Here is an 18,473-nt window from a genome sequence, read left to right on the forward strand (position 1 = left end):
GAAAAACAGCAAATATATTTGAGGAAATCGTGATCTGCAGTGAATATCCTTCAAACAGAGAAAGAAGAATTGTGAATGATTCATTCAGACTGAGTCATACTTTATTTTATTAGAGAAATTCTCAGGGTTAGGCCTACTGTGCGAGCACAAATTCTTGGCTAAGAGTCACTAAAACTGATGTGCTAATTCACATCAGCCAGACATCCTTTATTAAAAACAAAACAAAAAACCCACAGAAAGAACAAAAAACCCACACCAAATCCTTGACCTAAGAAAGGGGATACTGCTTCCTGCCTTTCCTCCTTTCCTGAAGGACAGGAGTCAATAAAGAGTTTTAAGAAATGAGATCTGCTCAGGAAAACCTTGTACTCATTTCTTTTTAACATTCAGCTCTTTCCTACTAGGTATGAGGCCACTTGTTTATTTCTACTATAAGCTATACTTTTAGGAAAACATACTTGGTGCAAGTTTTGTGGAAAGTTAGCAAAATATCCATGGTGCTGAACATACAATATAACCCAAAAGAAGCTACCTGGAAGATAGTTTCGATATTGTGAGACAGAGAGAAGACGTACTGAAGAAAACAGCTCAATAATTTGTATAGTGTCACAGGTCTTGAGGGCCTTGGGTCAGTCTTTGCTTTATCTCAGCCTTTCACTAAGGTAAGTAGTGTGTCCAGATCTTTCCAGATCTGAATTTTCCTGACCCAGTCCTCTCCAGACCTCCCCCAATGCATTTGGATCTTTCTAGATCCAAGAAGATATTTTCTTGTCTTTAAGGTACACACTGCAATGCCTAAATTTTAGGCATCTGTCTGCCCATTGAAAATCCAGAACATTGTATGAGAAGTCATAGAAAGAGTAACAAAGGTAGTAAAAGAGTAATGAATAAGAGCCAAAATAGCTGACACACTGAGCTCTGCATTACACTACTGAACAGATAGATGTTAATTCTTTATCAGTCCTTTATCAAGTCTAAAAAATCATTAATCCCAGGCTGTCAGTCTCTCCAGGGTAATTGTTAATAAGCTCAGCAAAGATCTTATGTGCCTACTGAGATAGAGTTGCCTTGCTATACAACACCCTAATAGTTAAAGCACCAAGTAGTGAATCAACTCTCATTCTCTCTTCTACATGAAAACAATCAAAGCCTAATTTTTCATCTAAAGGACTGTGTCCAGATACTTGTTTGTGGCTTCTTTTGGAAACAAGCTACAGCTCTTCCTGCAAAACCCATCCCCGTATGTAAAAACAAACTCAAGATACCCTATATCAGAAGAGGGAACAAGAAGCTAACTCTAGGTTGTTTCTCACTGTAGAAGGGAGCCCTGGAATCAGTGTGCTCTGTTTTGGAGCGCTACACGTAAAACACATAAAAACCTATTGGCTGGGGAGACACAATGTCCTAACTTCTCCAAGAAATACTTTTGTGCTTTGTAATGAAAACTGACTCACAACTTTACCCTCATCCCATTGCATTTTATCATACAAAAGAGTCATGCTTCTCTCCAGTCCAGCTGATCTTGGATTCTCCTCTGCACAATGACAAGTCTTCACTAGAAAGAATGAAAAATGTTCCTCCTCTACTCCCCAGAGCAGTCTATGGCTTTGTGGTTAAAACATACTGAAAGGAGTATGACACATGGGCCTGAATCTAACCTCAGTCAACAGGGGACTTTGAAAACAAGTTGCTTACGTGGCCAAAGAGAGTGCTATAATCCACTACAGTCATATTGCATGCCATTTAAAATGTGACCTTAGCCTTCATTGTCTTTTCTATGAAGATAAGGAACTTGGGCCTGTATGTGCACATTGGACATGGTCAGAGACCTGTCAGGCCAAACTCAGATTCTCATGTAAAGAAGGCAAGGACCTTCCAGTCTTGTCAGGACAAAGGCAGTGCTGAAGGCATGCTCAGGACTTGAGGCACACGAAGCTCTCAAACGATGGGAAGTGAGGCAGATTCAGACTAGATAAAGGAAGGGATCTTTTTACAGTGAGAGTGGTGGAACACTTCAACAGGTTGCCTGGAGAGGTGGTAGTTGCCTCATCCCTGGAAATATTCAAGATCAGATTGGATGGGGCTCTGAGTAAACTGACCTGGTTGAAGACGTCCTTACTCATTGTAGGAAGGTTGGACTAGATGACCTTTAAAGGTCCCTAGCAAGCAAAACCATTCCATGATTCTATGCTTCTAAGTGCTAGAGGAGCTCATGTGCTGTCACATTTAGGGAGCAGTTGAATGAGGCTTTCTGGGGTCATCATCTTTTATCCACCCTTCTGAATTTCACCACTAGTCTACTCGAAACATAGGCAGTTTTTCTGCTTGTATTTTTCCTTGGCAACTGGCTCAAGACCATGTGGTAGTATAATGTGAGAATTGTAGTAATTTTCTTAGCAGTCTTAATATGGAAAAAAAGTCCCATTGAAGCCTGTTTTCACAAAAATAAAGCTCAATAGAACTGACTTTCAGCCTCACATCTAAATATTCTGACTTCTGAATATACACAGAATGTTGTATTTGTATTCTAAGACAATTGTTATGCTATTTTCTCTATGTAGTTTTTCTCTTCTTAGTGGTATCATTAAAATAATTGGAGATTGTTTTCTATTGTTTATAAATGGACTCCTATTATCTATTCATTTATGACAAGGTGACAGTATTTACTTATCTAGTTTGCAGATAGGCACTACATAATCTGTTTCTTGTGTTTGTTTCAAAAGGTGTTTCAGGTTGGAGAAAGGCTCCAAGTCCCCTATTTTCTAGGTCAGGGAGATGCAACAAGAAGAGAAAGGTTGTGCTGTCTCATGGAACAGCTGAGCACATGCAGCAGGCACAGGGATGCGGGGCAGGTAGAAAAGAAAGAGAATCCAGCAAGTGGGAGGGTTTTTATAAGAACGTGAGACTGGGAAACTGCTGAGGAGATAGATATGTTGCTGGGCCTCACAGGGACACAGGGGAGACTGTATAGTCTGCTGAAACACAGGAAGTAGTTAATTCATTGAACTGAAAACATAAAAAGAGCCATCCTGTCAACATTTATAGGGGGCAAGTGCAGATGTGTTTATGAATCCTTATAATTTCTTTACTGTGAAGATGCATTTAGGAACCCTGATCATTCCTCTACTGTCTCCAAGACAATTAAAAACAATTAAAGAGTTAATTGTTCTGTTTTATAACCTGTTTTGTATCTGTCTTTGAGATCCTTTGCCTTTTTAATATCTTTACAGAACTCTGTTTAGGGAAAGTGCTGGAAGACCTACCTCAAAGCTATGACGAACTTGATACATAATTATCAACTCGAAAACTTGCCCCGGAGTCATTCTTACAAGTAACCTTTTAGTTACACAGACGGGGCAAGGTCTCTGCCTCCTCTACCGACCCCAGTCTATCCTAAAATCCCCCCAGGAGCCAGAAGCCCTGAGACCAGCCAGAGCAGACATTGGCAGCGCTGGCGATTGCCCTGGTGGCAGCCACAGCCTGCATGGCAAATGGTGCATCGGCAAACGTGCCCGGACAGGCTGCCCGTGGGCAGTCTGCAAACTGCCTGTGGTGCTGAGCGTGCCGTACTTGTAGTCATCCCGGGTACAGGCCTGGGGCTGCTTGTGTGTCATGCTCATGCTGACTTGGAAACTAAAACAGCATTGGCAAAATTTGGTTGAAGACACAGATCGTTCTTGGGACATCCCAGAATAACTGGGGATGCTGCAGCTCGATGAAACATCCCTCAAACAGCAGCCTGACTTGCAGGGAAGCAAACGGCAGGGTTTGCTGTGCAGGTGTCGGTATCCTGCTGCTTGTCCCGGTGTCCTCGTGTCCGGCACACGGCGGGGGCATCCCTGGGGTCAGCACCACGAGCCTCCAGCTGGCGACAGGGTCACTATCTCCAGCGGCCGCAGAGGCCCTCGGAGTGTCTCTGCGCCCGCTGGGCCACCAGCGGTAACCGAGGGGGAGTCCCGAGGGCGATCGGGTCCCCTCCCAGGAGTGAAGCAGTATTCGCTCCGCAACGCCGGCGGCCCGCCGGGGCCGAGGACGCATCTCCCGCCGCCTCGCCCGGCGCTCAACCCGGGACCCGCGGGGCCGGCCCGGGCCGTGCCGGGCGATCACGGGGCCGCGGCGGGGCCGGGCGGGGGCGGCGCCCCGTCCTTGCCTGGGAGAGCGGCGGTGACGGCCGGCGCTGGCGGGCTGGTGCGCAGGCGGGGAAGCTGCGCGCCGCGGTCGGAAGGGAGGGGAGCGGAGGAAGGGAAGGGACGGGAAGGGGTGGCCGCGCCGGGCACAGCATGGCTGCCAAGGTAAGGCACCGCCGCCGGCGGGCGGGGAGGCGGCGGGCGGCGCGGGCGGCGGCGGGGAAGGGGCCGCGGCGGGGCGGCTGCCGGGCTTGACCTCGGGCCTGTCCTTGGTGAAACCCGGCGGTGGCGGCGCCTCCTCCTCCTCGCGGCTCGGCGGCCCCGGGGGAGCCGGGGCTGGGCTACGGGCGGCCGCCCCAGCCGGCGGGGCTGGTGGCGGCGCGGCAGGGTCCGCACCTGCCCTCGCCGGGAGCAGCGGCCTGCGCTCTGCCTGCGCTGCACCATCGGCGGCAATGACACTGCGCGGCCGCTCTGCCCGTGCCGGTGCCCGTCCCGCCTTGCCCCTGCCGGTGCCAGTGCCGGTGCCGACTTGAACCCACACTGCCCCGCCTCCGGGAACCCGCGCCCCGGCCCGGCCGCGGCTCCGCCGAGCGCTGTTGGGCCCGGCAGTGCCTCGGTGAGAGCCCCGCCGGGCGCATAGTTACACAATGTAGAGGCGCATAAATATACGCGCACGCACATGTTATACACGCACACGTTTTCTGAGAGGATGTAGCGGGTCCTCGGGACAGTGGCTGGCGGGTCCGGGATTGGGCACAGATGTTGGCCCTGTCCTGCTTCCAGGCCTTAGCACCGTAGTCCGTTTTTGCTTTTTTCTCCCATTTTGGCCATATATACCCGTTTTTACCTTCTCTTTCCACATTTGGTTATAATTTTCAACCCTTTTCATTACTCAGTGCTCCCCTGTCAGGCTGATACCTGCTATTTAGTTTTTTTTGGTGATCAGAAGGATAAATTAATTGAAATACTTTAATTAATTGCCTAGTAATACACTTTCATCCCAGAAAAAAAAAAATTAGCTATTATCTGGATCAAGGCCATATCTAATGGCAGATAAAATTATGTGTAGTGTTGGCGTTTCACAACTTAACTGCTTTTGTTAGGTTTCATTTTTGAATACTGAGACTTTAAAAAGAAATTACTCCATGTACGTCTTTTGTTGACATCTGTGATGAAACATACACTGAGGAAATATCAGAAAACAAAGCATCGTCAAACAACTCAATGCAGCACATGTGCCCAGTCTGGCTGGATTTGTATGCTCCTTAATTTCAGTGAGTCCATGACAGAGCTGCTCCCGTCAGCACCTTCCTCAGTATGAACTTAGGTTATCTGAACAGCATGCTGTTTTAATAAACTGAGCAGTATGTGATTCCTCATTGCTAGGATATATGAAACAATCATCCCCAGATCTTGCGCTTACTATTTGTAAATCTCAGCTGTCCTGTCTAGCTTTTTTTTTATTTTTGATTGCCCACCGTTCCATACACACAGCATATCAGTTACATCTTACCAAACTATTGGTGTTTAAAGACTTTAAAGTCTTCCATTCACTGAATTTATAAACGTGTTACTTACCTTTTCCTCTCCAAGCAGTAGTTCATAATTGGCAATCTATTTGAACCCATACTAGTCGCATACACTTTAAAAATACTGTATATATAGTTAGTGTTTGTCTAATCAGGTAAACATGCATGGTCGGTTCTACACATTTGCATGGTGTCCTTTTTCTCTTAGTGAGGTTTATTACGCAGTTCATATCTCCAAAATCTACACAAGCATGTGTTGGAAAGACTCAACACTTAACAAGACACTGAATTGAATATTGTACATTTCAGGTGACATCAGGCTTGGCAGAGAGATACCCAATAAAAAGAATAATGGCTTAATCCTAGCATTATGAGCAACCTTGGTGCGTTGCAAAACATAGATACAGCACTTTGTACCACAGGGTGTACAGCCCTCACATAGGGGCTGCACACCTAAAAAGGCTTCCATTTGCAAGCTTAGATGTGTTTTGAGTGACTTATGTTAAAAAAAACAAAACCACAACAAAAAACTGGGAGCAGCTAGACTGGATCAATTATTATGTTACTTTGTGAGGCCTCAAGGCTCTTTTGTCTTCTTGAGTTGAAACAGTTGCTGTGAAACACAGGTGAATTTCTATTTTTATTGACATCAGTAGCAAAATGTAAGTAGCATTTCTGCTCTAACAGTAACATCTGAGCTTAGGTTCTGCAAGCACACATATGAATAACTTTGCCACGGAAAGAGCTTCTGGGCCTGAAGTTACTCACATGTGCTTGCAGGCATGGGCCTTGATTTGTGTTCTAACTTCCTCACTGATGCATCTCAGTAATGTTTGCCTTTTTCACCTCAGCCAAACAATGGACTGGTGAGTCAAATGCTTTTTCTAAAATTTCTTCAGTACCTTTTCCTTACCAGTATCCTGCATGACTGCTTCCTTTAATTTTTTAATTATACCCTTTTGGCCATATGAGTATTTGGGATTGAATGTAATTGGTCTTCACTTGCAAGATTTCAAATGTTGACATTTGAAGCAGACTCTAGGAATTCAATCTGTCAAAAGGAAAACACAAACGGGATACTGTTAAGGCTGCATAGTTAAGCACTCAGTTATCAAGAAATGGGCATTACAGTCCCATTTAATTTTCTTTGTTGTATATTACTCGATGTTTTGCAACTTATACAATGTTTCAAACAATGTATGTTGCACATCAGTGTCTTTTCTTAAACTTTGAAAAAATTTTCTGAAAATGTTTTTGGAAAACTCGGCTGTAAATTGTATTCACACAAATTACCAGTGAAAACCACAGGTGAGCTTTTCCACTTGATTATTACCCCCTTGGTAACTAAATTACCATCCTAGGTGCTGGCTTCTGTTTCTGCATTGTGCAAAAAATAGGCTATGTGGAACATCTTTATGACAACTCATGTACAAAGCACTAATGTTTTATATATTGTGTCATGCTTATTTCTTCATTTTGAGTGTTTAACAATGCAATCACAATGTTGTTTTTCTGCCCTTTAGCCAGATAGCTCTAAAGAGAAGTTACACAGTCTAGCTAATGCCCCTTGCCATTCACCTGGTGTGTATTTTTCAGCAAAATTAAATGTTTGTGTTGAGTGACTGTCAGTTACCCTTGATCCCTATACTGCTACACAGTTCTGGACATAGCTGTTGTCTCATGCATGTGCAAATTGTGACTTGCTTTCTTTTTAAGGTCCTACTGCTTGGTAAAATATAAACATATTTTCAGTGGGAAGTTCTGACATACTTCTCTGTGAGACTTCTTTCTTCTTGCCTGTGCTATTGTGCTACTTTGTCTGTTCAACTTAAGGTCAGAAGCTTATTTTTATAATGGGAGCTAGTATATATAATATTTTTAAACTGTATTTCATAACCACTAAGCTGCATTCAAAACAGTTAAAAATTGCATTAATGAAAATTCCAAACTCAAATAATTTTGTGAGATAAATCAAAGCCTAGAAAACTGTAAAACCAGTGGGCCTAGCATGGAAGCACTTGAACACCATTAAACTTCATCTATGCTATGAATAGCATGTGAGTAAACTTCAGTACTTGTACTGAACTGCATAGTAATGATACAAGAGTTAATTTTTAAATACTGTGGAGTATCCCTCTACTTGTGATGTAATTGGTTTTTTCGTGTGCGTGTGTGAACTTTTACCCATTGGACATATACTGGTTGCCTGTATTACCCAGATTTAAAATTGTTGTCTTACGTACAAAGTGAACATAGATATTGCATGCTAAAAAAGCTTGTAAAATGGCTGTTCAAGTGAAGGCATGAACCTTATATCAGTACCTGGTGAGACTATTTGCATGCTTAATTTTATGTGCATGCATAAGTCTTTCGAAGAACAAGTGCCTGACTGTCTGAAATATATACATAATGTAATACAAAGAGATTTGTTGCTGACTTATGTGACAATATTTGGGATAGTTCTAATGCAAGGTAAAGAAAATTTATTTTGCAATTTTCATGTATTTAACAGGTTTTTTTAATTTTCTTTCCTCTTGTGTTTTTCTGGAACTGTTTACTATGGAAGCTGTATCAGTGGAGTTACATGCTCTTTCTGGTTACTGCCATGTTTACCTCTAAAATCCTAAACCGAGCCATATCAAAAAGAGTTAATCCCAATCACAGGCTCCTTGTGTGCCTTGGTGTTATTATAGTCAGACGTTTCCCACTGAACACCCCAGTCCTACAATATGCATCACCTTGGCTGAATTAATTGGAGTTGCCTCAGGCCCTGACTGTACAAGCCTTTTTATTTGCAGAAATGATCCAGGGCTTGCACTCGGTGATGTGAATTAGTGAGGTTTGGATAAGTGATGGTTGAAATGCAGACATCATGGCAATGCAAGTCTAAGTGAACATAATTCCAAACAGCGCCGAAACTATCGGATGCTGGTGCAACCATACTGTTTTGGTTATTTTGCTATCATGCACACCCAGCATGTCCCTTCATGCATCATGCAGCTCCATGGAGCCTGTTCGTTCAGCTCCTTCTCCCGTGCTTCTCTCCCCTGTGCTAGCAGTAGGGTGGGATGTTCCTGGGAGCAGACTGGATTCACTCTTCTTGCCCTCAGTGATGCCATTCTTCCCTTCCTCCATCAAAATGGAAGAGAAGAATTGCATTGCATTGCATTACATATGAATTTGTTGAGCCCTCAGAAAGGAAGAGGTGAGGGATTCTAGCATGATGGGCTACTGTGTCCATGAAAGGAATGGAGTCCCTTGTGGACAGGCTCCAGCCACTCTTTGAGAAACGTGGTTGGTGAGTAAGGAGAGGTCCATCTCTGTTTACCTGAAGCACAACTGAGTTTGTGTACTTAATAGTACATGACTTAATACCATCATAACACTTAATGGTACTGTGGTAATTTTTTTGGATGTGATAGCACTAAGTAATATCCACATGGACAGTCCTGTTGCTAGTCTGTACAGGTCCAGTGGTGCTTGCTGATGTGTAGTTATATTTTGGAATTGTGCAGAAGTATGTAAATTCTTAAACACTATATGTATCATGAGACTCTTCTTTCTACTTCCCCCCTCAGAAAAAACATGTATTTATGCTGCTTATGACTTATTACTGCATCTTGATACCTTAAGAGAGCAGCATTTGCCTGATAGAGGAACATTGAATTTGTATGAGTGCTGATAACTTCAAACCTTCTCTAAGTGCAAAGTAGCATGAATGATGACTGCAGCTGAAATAGAGGAGAAACCAAATAATTTGCTCCCCTTTGCTGTCCTCCCTGCCATCGTTTATGTGTTTAGTTTCATTTGATTTCTTCTACTACTTAAGTCTTTGCTTATGACATTTACTCTTAGGAGGAATGCTTGAGTCCTAGTCTCACAAGACACACAGCAGTTTACAGGGCCCACTGGCAAGAATAATCCTAGGAAAGGCACTCATGGAGAGACTCTGCCATGGCAAAAGTCCATACAGCTCTCTTCTGCAGTGAACACTGAGTTACCCTGAAAAGGAGCTTTATTACACTAGGGTTGTTGTTTCAATTGAATTTATCTGTTTCTTTGTACTACTATTTCCTCCCTGCCCCCACCTTTCTTTCTCAGAGCAAGGTGAGGGCTAGAGGAGGTGATGAACGAGGTTGCTATATGTCTTCAGTGTGTTAGAGAGGTACTGATGGCATCACATGTTGCAACTACCACTTGTTTTAACAAATTTTTGAAACTTACTCTTTTCTGTTATGTTGTCCCTGTAAGAGGAATTGCAGGGTGACTTTGCTTCATGCACAGCCTAGGAGAGTGCTACTAGACCCGGTAGTTATGTGTACGTCTTGTCTCTCGTGATGCCTGCTGAAAAGTATTTAAAGTTACCTGGATCTTACCAAGTCAGGAAATGAATTCCTCTTTCCATGCAGCTTTGGGTACCAGGAGGTTAGAGAAGCATTTCCAAATGTGCTTCAAACAATATGTTAAAGGCACTGCTCCTCACGCTGTAATGTACAGAAGCTTACAGCCCTGAATGGTAACAATGTGTCTTCTGACCACCTTGTTTAGGCCAATGTTTATTTTATTTATCTATGTTGTCCCAGGAGTATGACAAGGAGGTACGTGATACTGTATTTCCTGGAAGATGGCGTGAATGTGCTGCTTCATTTTTGCTTTTTATCTATGGAGTTGCCACTGCTTTGGCTGTAGAATGGCTTTATCATACTGAATAGAGCCTGTATGTTTGTATGGTGCCAAACCTAAACTTGCATAAGGCCTCTGTGCACTACTTGACTTTACTAATAATGCTGTTTTGCTTCAGCTACAACACAATCTTCAGAAAGAGCAACTGATGTTTTATGGTGCTAGATAACTATGGCTAGTAAAATGTAAGGTTGCATATTTTCTGGTGCATTTTCTTTCTGGAAGGTATTTGTATTTCAGTCATTTGCAGGGAGACAAAGAGGTCCTTATAAAAATACTCTATATTCAATTGCTTTGGAGTAAAGCAATTTCAACTGAAGCTGTGTGAAAACACTTAAAGGAACACTGTAAATGCATTTTTCATAAATTTTTCAAATAATGTCATGCTATTTACAAGTTCTTAGAAACATGTAATTGCAATTATATTCTTTACCAAAAATGTTACTTGACCTGCACAAAATCCAGCATGTTAAAGGATGAAATTGCTGTTAAGGAATGGGTTGTTGGCATTTTTCTTTTTCTCTGAAGAGGAAAAAAAAGAAATATTTGAGAGAGAGAGGGGAAATAAATGCTTGTACACTAAACTGTGTGCATTTAGAGAAGGAACAGAAGAAATACAGCTTGTTACAGGACTAATCACATTCCTCTTGTTGGATACTTGCGAGGTCCCTAATGTCAGCTGCTGGATTCATATACTTATAATGTTTTACATGCCTAGGCAGCCTGCAAGAAGTGTTTTTATGCTGACCAGTAAGGTCCACTCTTTGGATCCTTGGAGATCTGCCTTGCACTCTGGCTTACTCTTGGCCATGTGAAAACCAAAACCTACAATTTAGGCAAAGGTGACTTTTTGGTGCTCCTTAAATTAACATCTACATGCCTAACTTTTTTATCCACTTGACTTTGGAAGTAGAATTAGGAAACCTACTTGAGGTGTCAGGAATAGGTACCACAACAGCCAGTGTGCTGACTAGAGAACATCTAAGGCAGCCAGTGGGAAATGAAAAGATAGGAATGTCCCAGAAGGACCTTCAAACAGCAAGGTTTGCACCTCTGTTTCAGGCAGGACTGTTGTGTAGTCACAACACAATACAAGGACTGGGAGGACAGACAAGTGGGCCAGAACCTGATTCAGTTTCTAGCAGTTAGGGTACCCAGCTGGGAGGGGGGACATTTGGATTCTCTGTTGCCAGCGATGTTGATGCATTTTGCATGAAAGATACCTCCACCTGCCACACTTTTGGAGGGTTGCTGTGCTTGATGCTTACTTCAGTTGTGTCAATGCACATTAGACATGTTGCATGTGTGGTTGCTGGGCTGGAGCTGGGGTGCAGGGTCAGCATATCTGAAATGTCTCTACATGCTCAGGCAGGGCTGTGGCAGTGCTGGGTGTGCACCTTGGTGAAACTTCTGGAATCCTGAAAACCTTAAATTGCATGTGACTTTCTGCTCGTGTATGGAATGGTTTTGCATCATGCTGTGACTGAGGTAGTGGAGAATGCTAATGGATCTGACCCTCAAAGTGGATCAAAGTGGAGTTTGGAAATACACAAACACATGTTTTATTTGTAGAGAGCACACTGAGGTTGGCAGACTTGTGCCCAGACAGCCAAACCTTTTAAAATAATTTTAAAATCTTCTTAGTGTCATCACTACTTCCATAGTTTCAGGAGCTTATTGGTTCTTTTTTGGAGTCCAAGGCTAGGCTAGACCAGATCTCCGTGACTGGTTCTTTGCCTGTTTTGCCTTCCTAATACTGGGCTGTTTGTCTTTCTTCTCTGATGCCAGGGCTGAACTCGCTGTAGCTCTTTTGGTTAGGTTGGTGTGGAGAGGTAGCTGTTTGTTTCCTGAACTGCCAGGTCACTGCATTTTTTAAAAGCCAATGGTAGCCGTGAAGCTGTGATTTGACTTGGATAATTCAGTAGTAATGTAAGGGTGCTGGGTTGAATTATAGGGGATAACTGAGTTAGCAAAAAATGACAGCTTTTTTTTTTTAAATATTAATTTTGTTTCTTTAAATCAGATCAGTTCTCTAATGTTGTTCACAGCAAAGCAGCTTAAAGAGTTATGTGGATGTCTCTGAGCACAGAAATACATTAGGCTGGAAACCTGCAGAGAATTTTGTATGACCACTATAGGACTATTTACTGCCTTGCATTTATAGATACTTTTGCATTTTCCACTTCTCAGCCGAAAAATGAGAAGGCAGGGGTTTTTTTACCAAAATTAGCTCTATGCTTTGGTATCAGGCAGTTTTGTTGTTGTCAGCCTTCATGCTTGGTTCATGCTGGGATAGCCATCCCAGGGGCAGGACTTTTTTTCCTAAAGGTAGGAGCCGTGGTACAGAATATAGCCATGGGGATATAACTGTAAGTATTACATAGGCAAAACTGTGAGGGTTGTCATAGAATTAATTGTTCAACTAATTACCCACTAGTTATTTAAATGCCAGTGGGCAATAGTTTAAATATTCAGAAGAGAGAAAGTGAAAAATGGACCTGAAATATCAAGAAAACTCTGTCATTGTTTTCCTTTAAGTATTTATTACTCAACTCTTTGAAAGTGTTTTGTCCCATTTTCTCTATATGTTCCAGGAACTGGACTGATAGGAACATTTTAAAAGAAAATTTTTCCAGAAAGCAGAAATAAAAAATCAGACTGCCCTTGTAAATGGTTTGTAATGTTGTGTTGGTTTTGTTTTAAAAAGATGTTTCTCTGATTGGCTTATTTATATATTCAAATGTGAACTGACTTTGCTGTAGAAGGAAGTGACTTGCCTCTGTGTTAGGCTAAGTTTATAGTTGTATTTGCCTAATTTTTCTCTCTGGTTCCTACATGTTTTTCTAAACACTGCTGATCAGTCCTAGTCACCACCACACACAGAAGATGACTACAGTCTTACTCTGTAGGAGTCAGGCAGCTGATGAATCCTAACTCTCAGAAATGAAATCCTAACCTCTTCAGAAACGTTGAGAAATTAAAGGGGGATGACCTTAGTGCTGAAGATGAAGAAACCTTGAGTGCCATGCAGTAATTTGTTTTTTTTTTCCTTAGCTCAGTAGTTTTTGAATCATTGATACATATGTAATTGTTAAGCACTATGACATTTTATGAATTATTCGTATCAAAACGTATAGAGGTCAAAATTAAAAACCTAGTTACAGAAAGGTTTCATGCGTTTGTGTTTGAGGTTACTGTTGCCTTTATGACTGACTTCCACATGACCTCATCCAGTCCACCTTAGCATAAATAACTTTGGGTTGTCTCTTCAGCGGAAGACCCAATCTCAAAGGCTTTGGATCAGAGCTGGAGGGAGCTTCCTCTGGGAACAGATACCTGAGACCTTTTATGGAGTTGTCATTGTGTTGGTTTTTGTTGTTTTGGTTGGTGTGTGTCCCCCCCCCCCCCCCCCATCATATTTGGAAACTTGGCCAATCTCAGTTATTGTAATAAATAGTACTACTGCAACTTGTGATTGCTTTAGTTATTCTAAAATACTTTTCCATTCTTGGATGACAATTTTTCTTTGCTCTTCACTCAGCCTGTTCTTGTCTCCTTAGTCTTTCCCTAGTTTTGGCATTCATACTGTAATATTTTAGATGGCTGTGATTGCAATGAATTAGGACAGATAACCTCTCTTGATACTGTTAATTCTTTATTACAGACTGTCCTTATGACAGGTGAAGAGTTCCAGTGCCATATTAGTGCTGTTTAAAATATTACTACTTCTCTTTGATTAAAAACAGGTGTAAATAATGAAAAAAGGTGTTAATCCAGCATCATATTGCATACTGCTGGATTAATGAAATTTGTTTTAATGTGGAGTGAGACACACAAAATGTGTCTTTACTGAGACCTGTAGGATCATCTCTTTTATTAAAGTGCAGTGCTTCACAGAAAGCAGATAAAGACTGTACTGCTCCAGCACCTCTCTTGGGTATCTGGGATAGACTGTCTGGCAGCAAAACAGACCAATCAGGGAGGCAAATTTGATATACTGATATACAAATTTGATATACACAAATGATATACTGTAATTTGAAGAAGAATCTTTTTAGAATTGACTTTTTTAAAGCGCATTAAGTGCTTTTTGACCAGCATATATTATTTGCTAAAAGCTGCCAGAATACAGAATTAAATTCACCTACTAAGGTCTAAGTTTTGGTGAGCCAGCGATGATAGTCCTAGAGTTGTAGTTATCTGTAGAACTATTGTTATATTATATTGAGATTAGCCACAGATATATAGCTGGAACTTGATTGTATCTTCTGTTCAAAATAGAAATATCAAGAGAATACTTTTACTTGAAGAATATTAGCATGTAGTCTTTAAGTTATTTTCCAATCTTCAAGTCTCACTGTAAATCAATCCCATGTGAAGATAATATACTCTGAAACTCTTGAAGTCTGTTTTTTAAAAAAATTCCATCAGTATGAAAATTTCAAGGCTTTTAAATGCTATTTTGCATTGATGGGACCCTATCAGAAGAGTAATACATGTGCTTTTTACAACTATGATTGTTATGGCCTTGATGATTAGGGCAATTGAAGAATTGGAAGGAGTACCTTAATTCCAAAGCTGGAATACAGAAGAAGGTGTTGTGTAGCTAGATGACTATAGTTATTTGCCAGGCTTATAATAGGTAGAAGCAAGACCTTGTTTTCCCTCCTCCTTCAGATGTCTTTACGTAATTAGTGTTCTGAAGTATTAAAACCATGGCTGTTGAACAGCTGTAAAGCAAATTTAAAATATAAACATTTCTGAGCAGTTGTGGAACTGCACAGGGAGGGAAGTGTGGGGGATCAAAGACTTAGTATTTCTTATATAGTTGAACAAATTTCTTAGACTAAAAACTTTAGGAAAAGAATGAGAACAGTGATTTGATATATTGAATTGCATTTATCATTTCCCCAATAGAGTTTATTCTTTCTCCTTCTATTTTTGACACTGTGATCTTGTTGGTACTTCTTTGTAATTGAAATTGATTTACTGGACTTCAAATTGTTAGTTAAAATGTCATTGATCACAGATTTTTTCCAGCTCCGTGTGCTATTTTGTATTATCTTTACATTTTTCATCTCTGATCTTTTTTCACTTGAGGGTTTAAAAATGTCTTTCCTGGAGCCACCTTCATTTCTATCTGCAGAAGTGAAGTTTAACTTAACAGGAAAGGAAGGTTCAAAGAAGGCACTGTGGCAGGTGGAGTCTTTTTTTAGTGCTAGCTTTTGCAAGGAGATGAGGAGAGCAAAATAACTACCACACTCAGTCTTTGTTTTTTCTTTCTGACTTTGTGTACTGGGAAAAATGCCTGTTAGATTGTCAGGATGTGGAAGGGCACACATTTTTCTACCTTTCTTCCTGATAGTGTTGCACACTGCCTAAAAGTGCACTTAGGTTGACAGGGGAGGAGGAGCTTTCACAAGGATGATCCTAAGCCAGATGCAATCATCCAGCTAGTAGGAGGAAGAAATTCTAATTGTCTTTATATTTAAGTTGCTGTTTCTTATCCCAACTTACCTGAACTCCTCTCAGCCGGTTAGAATCATCATTTATTTGGGGTTTTGCCTCAGTCAATGGATATTTAATTCTGGGAAGTTACCAGATGTGCCCACTTCATCAGAGTAAAGCAGTAAACTAGAATGGTATTAAAGGAATAAATTAGAGAAAATTATTCAGTGTTGAGACTAGCTTGAGTGCCATCTGACTACATCTTTCATCAAAGACTGATAGATGTTAATCAAAATGCAGGTAACATCTCCAAAACATAAAGGGCTGTCAGTGGGATCATGACACAAACATTCTGTGTCTGTGCATGCAGCTCTGGTTTAGAGGTGTGTGTTCAAATGTGTGTACATATCGTTTCCAACACTGAGAAATGAAATCTCCCTCTTTAATACCTCTTAGTACTTTTGTGTGTTTGTGGTGTTGCTTTGCATCTTTTCTGCAGTTCTTTTACGCCAGATGCCCACTACATCTACTTGGTCAAGGCTGGGTCTGGTATGTGCGCTTAACTGGGGGAAGAGGAGACTAGGATGTTGCCCCATATCAGTTAGCAAGGCAGGAGTCTCCCTGCTTAAAGGCCTTAATTGAAAAGTATATTCTGCAGAAGAAGTCAAGCATTGTCATCTGTCCTTTGTTATGCGACTTCCTTGTCACATCCATACCATCGCACGACCTGGTATATAGATCTTTAATGTAGGATAGAAGAGATCTGAAATTTGTATTTCTGAACAAACAGCTGTTAGTTACCTATTGTCATTTTCTGTGGCCTTGGAAAATACAATCTATTCCACTCTTCTCTGGATCCTTGGCTACTAAAACCTCTTGGTCACGTATTTTATTATTGTAGGTCTTTATCATGTTTGACAACTACTATTTGATGAAACCATCACTCATTTAACAGATCTTGACAGAAGAAACCTTTAAGTGAGGCACTGAGTATGAAAAGCCATTAGGAAAACCACGGTATGTAAAAATACTGCGTCTGCCTGATTCTGCTCAGCCCATTGTGCAGTCTGAACCTGACTGGAGAAATCTTCACTGTGTTTAGGGGAAGAAATTTTGAATAATTTCACAATTTCCATTAAAATAGTTTTTGTCACTGACATCAAGTCAGCCTTCCTCCTTCCTGTCACTTCACCTGTCCTAAGACTGCTTGCCATTGGTGTGTCAGTCTACTGAAACTACTTGCTAAGATCATGAATTAGTCCCATGTTGATGCTGTTCAAGGAAGAAAAACATGGCAACAACAACTTTCTGCAATTGCTTTTGCTCTGTTAACAGACCTAGATCAGTCACTTGGTCTGCCTCTTTTCTTTCAAGACTGACTGGTGTTAAGCAGCAGGTTCAGTCTTTTCTGCATTGTGACATTATACTACAAAAGTTTTGAGCTTCTCAGAGTAAAGAAAATGATAGTGACTGTAAAACCTATGGCAATTTGCTTTGACTTTCCATAACATGTAACATACAGCTTCAGTATCTCAATTGTGAGAATAGCCCAAACCAGAATACTTAATTCTCAAGTGTGTAAACATTCAACCCAAATCCTATATAATTAAATGGCACTTAGTAGTTCCTTATTCTGTGTGCCTTTGACAAGTTAAGGATAGTAAACCAGCTTTTTCCCTTTTGTTGTGGATGTGTGAGGAGCGAAGGAGGGAAGAGGCACTGAACTTTTGAAAATGATGGAAGGAGCTTAGCAAAGTATTCTCAGAAAGACTGCCAAATTCACTTATTTCCTTCAATGTTTTTAGGAAGTTTTATACAGATTATGGCCTACAATTCTTATGAGGCTTTGAAAGCCTGGGGTACTACTTTTGTGTTGTCCATGACCCACAGTTTGATCAACAAAGGGGTATATAGTAAATACCAGTGTGAGGTCTCCTGGCTTTTCTGTTCACTGGAGACTTTCTGGACTGGTGTGAAAGCTTTGAGGTGTAACCGCTGATTGATAACTCAGCATATTCTTGAGGTGAAGCATTAATTTTTTGCATTTCAAAATGCTGATCAACTGATCAGAAGTTTTTGGAACTTTACTATGGTTTTGACAGTTGATGCTAAAAGTAGAGTACTGTGGAACAGCAGACATACTGTTCTGAATTAGTTTAGTCATGTCAGGGTGCTGACATCAGTCCAAATGCCCAAGGAACGAAATGGAAGAGCTCCTGGTTAATGAGACATTGAAAAGCATAGTGGCAGAATTTCTCTAATATCTTAAACTCTGTTCTGTGTTTGTTTAATCTGGTATTTTTAGATTTTAGTTTAACTACAATGTGCCCAAAGAAAATGGAAATTCCTTCTTGGGAAAAAAAAAGGGTTTAAATCTGTTTTCCCCTCTGCTAAAGATGCCTGCCTGAAAGTAATTTAAGGATTTATTTTTTTTTTAATTCCTGTCTTTAATAAAAATGTTCAGTTTGACATCATTATTATTTCCACTGCAACCAAGTGATCTCACAAAAATATTCTGAGGGCAGTGCAGCAGAAGTAAATTTAATGTTTTAATGAAACAGTTATTGCTTTATGCAGGTATCTATCATAAAATAGACTCACGGATGAGAAGCCAAAATCATTCAAGCTAAAATCAGAATCATTTGTAATTAAAATGTATTAAAATGCTGAAAATATTTCCACAGTT

At 41.0% G+C, this 18,473-nt stretch overlaps 1 protein-coding gene across 3 annotated transcripts in view; it reads left to right on the top strand.

Moving 5' to 3' along the window:
- Window positions 1-4,153: 4,153 nt before the first annotated feature.
- The window catches only part of SLC25A13 (solute carrier family 25 member 13), a 102,345-nt gene continuing 88,025 nt past the window's right edge, over window positions 4,154-18,473 (top strand). Inside the window, exons 1-3 of one of the 3 annotated variants that reach the window (XM_032710332.1) lie at window positions 4,238-4,292; window positions 6,508-6,522; window positions 10,240-10,254. In XM_032710332.1, coding sequence (XP_032566223.1) covers window positions 4,281-4,292; window positions 6,508-6,522; window positions 10,240-10,254 — 42 coding nt within the window. In that variant the 5' untranslated portion in view covers window positions 4,238-4,280. Of the gene's footprint in view, window positions 4,293-6,507; window positions 6,523-10,239; window positions 10,255-18,473 lie in introns of all 3 variants that reach the window. The other 2 variants (XM_032710335.1, XM_032710344.1) reach the window with 2 other exon arrangements.

The sequence above is a fragment of the Chiroxiphia lanceolata genome, chromosome 1 (genome assembly GCF_009829145.1).
Source record: "Chiroxiphia lanceolata isolate bChiLan1 chromosome 1, bChiLan1.pri, whole genome shotgun sequence".
Lineage (NCBI taxonomy): Eukaryota > Metazoa > Chordata > Aves > Passeriformes > Pipridae > Chiroxiphia > Chiroxiphia lanceolata.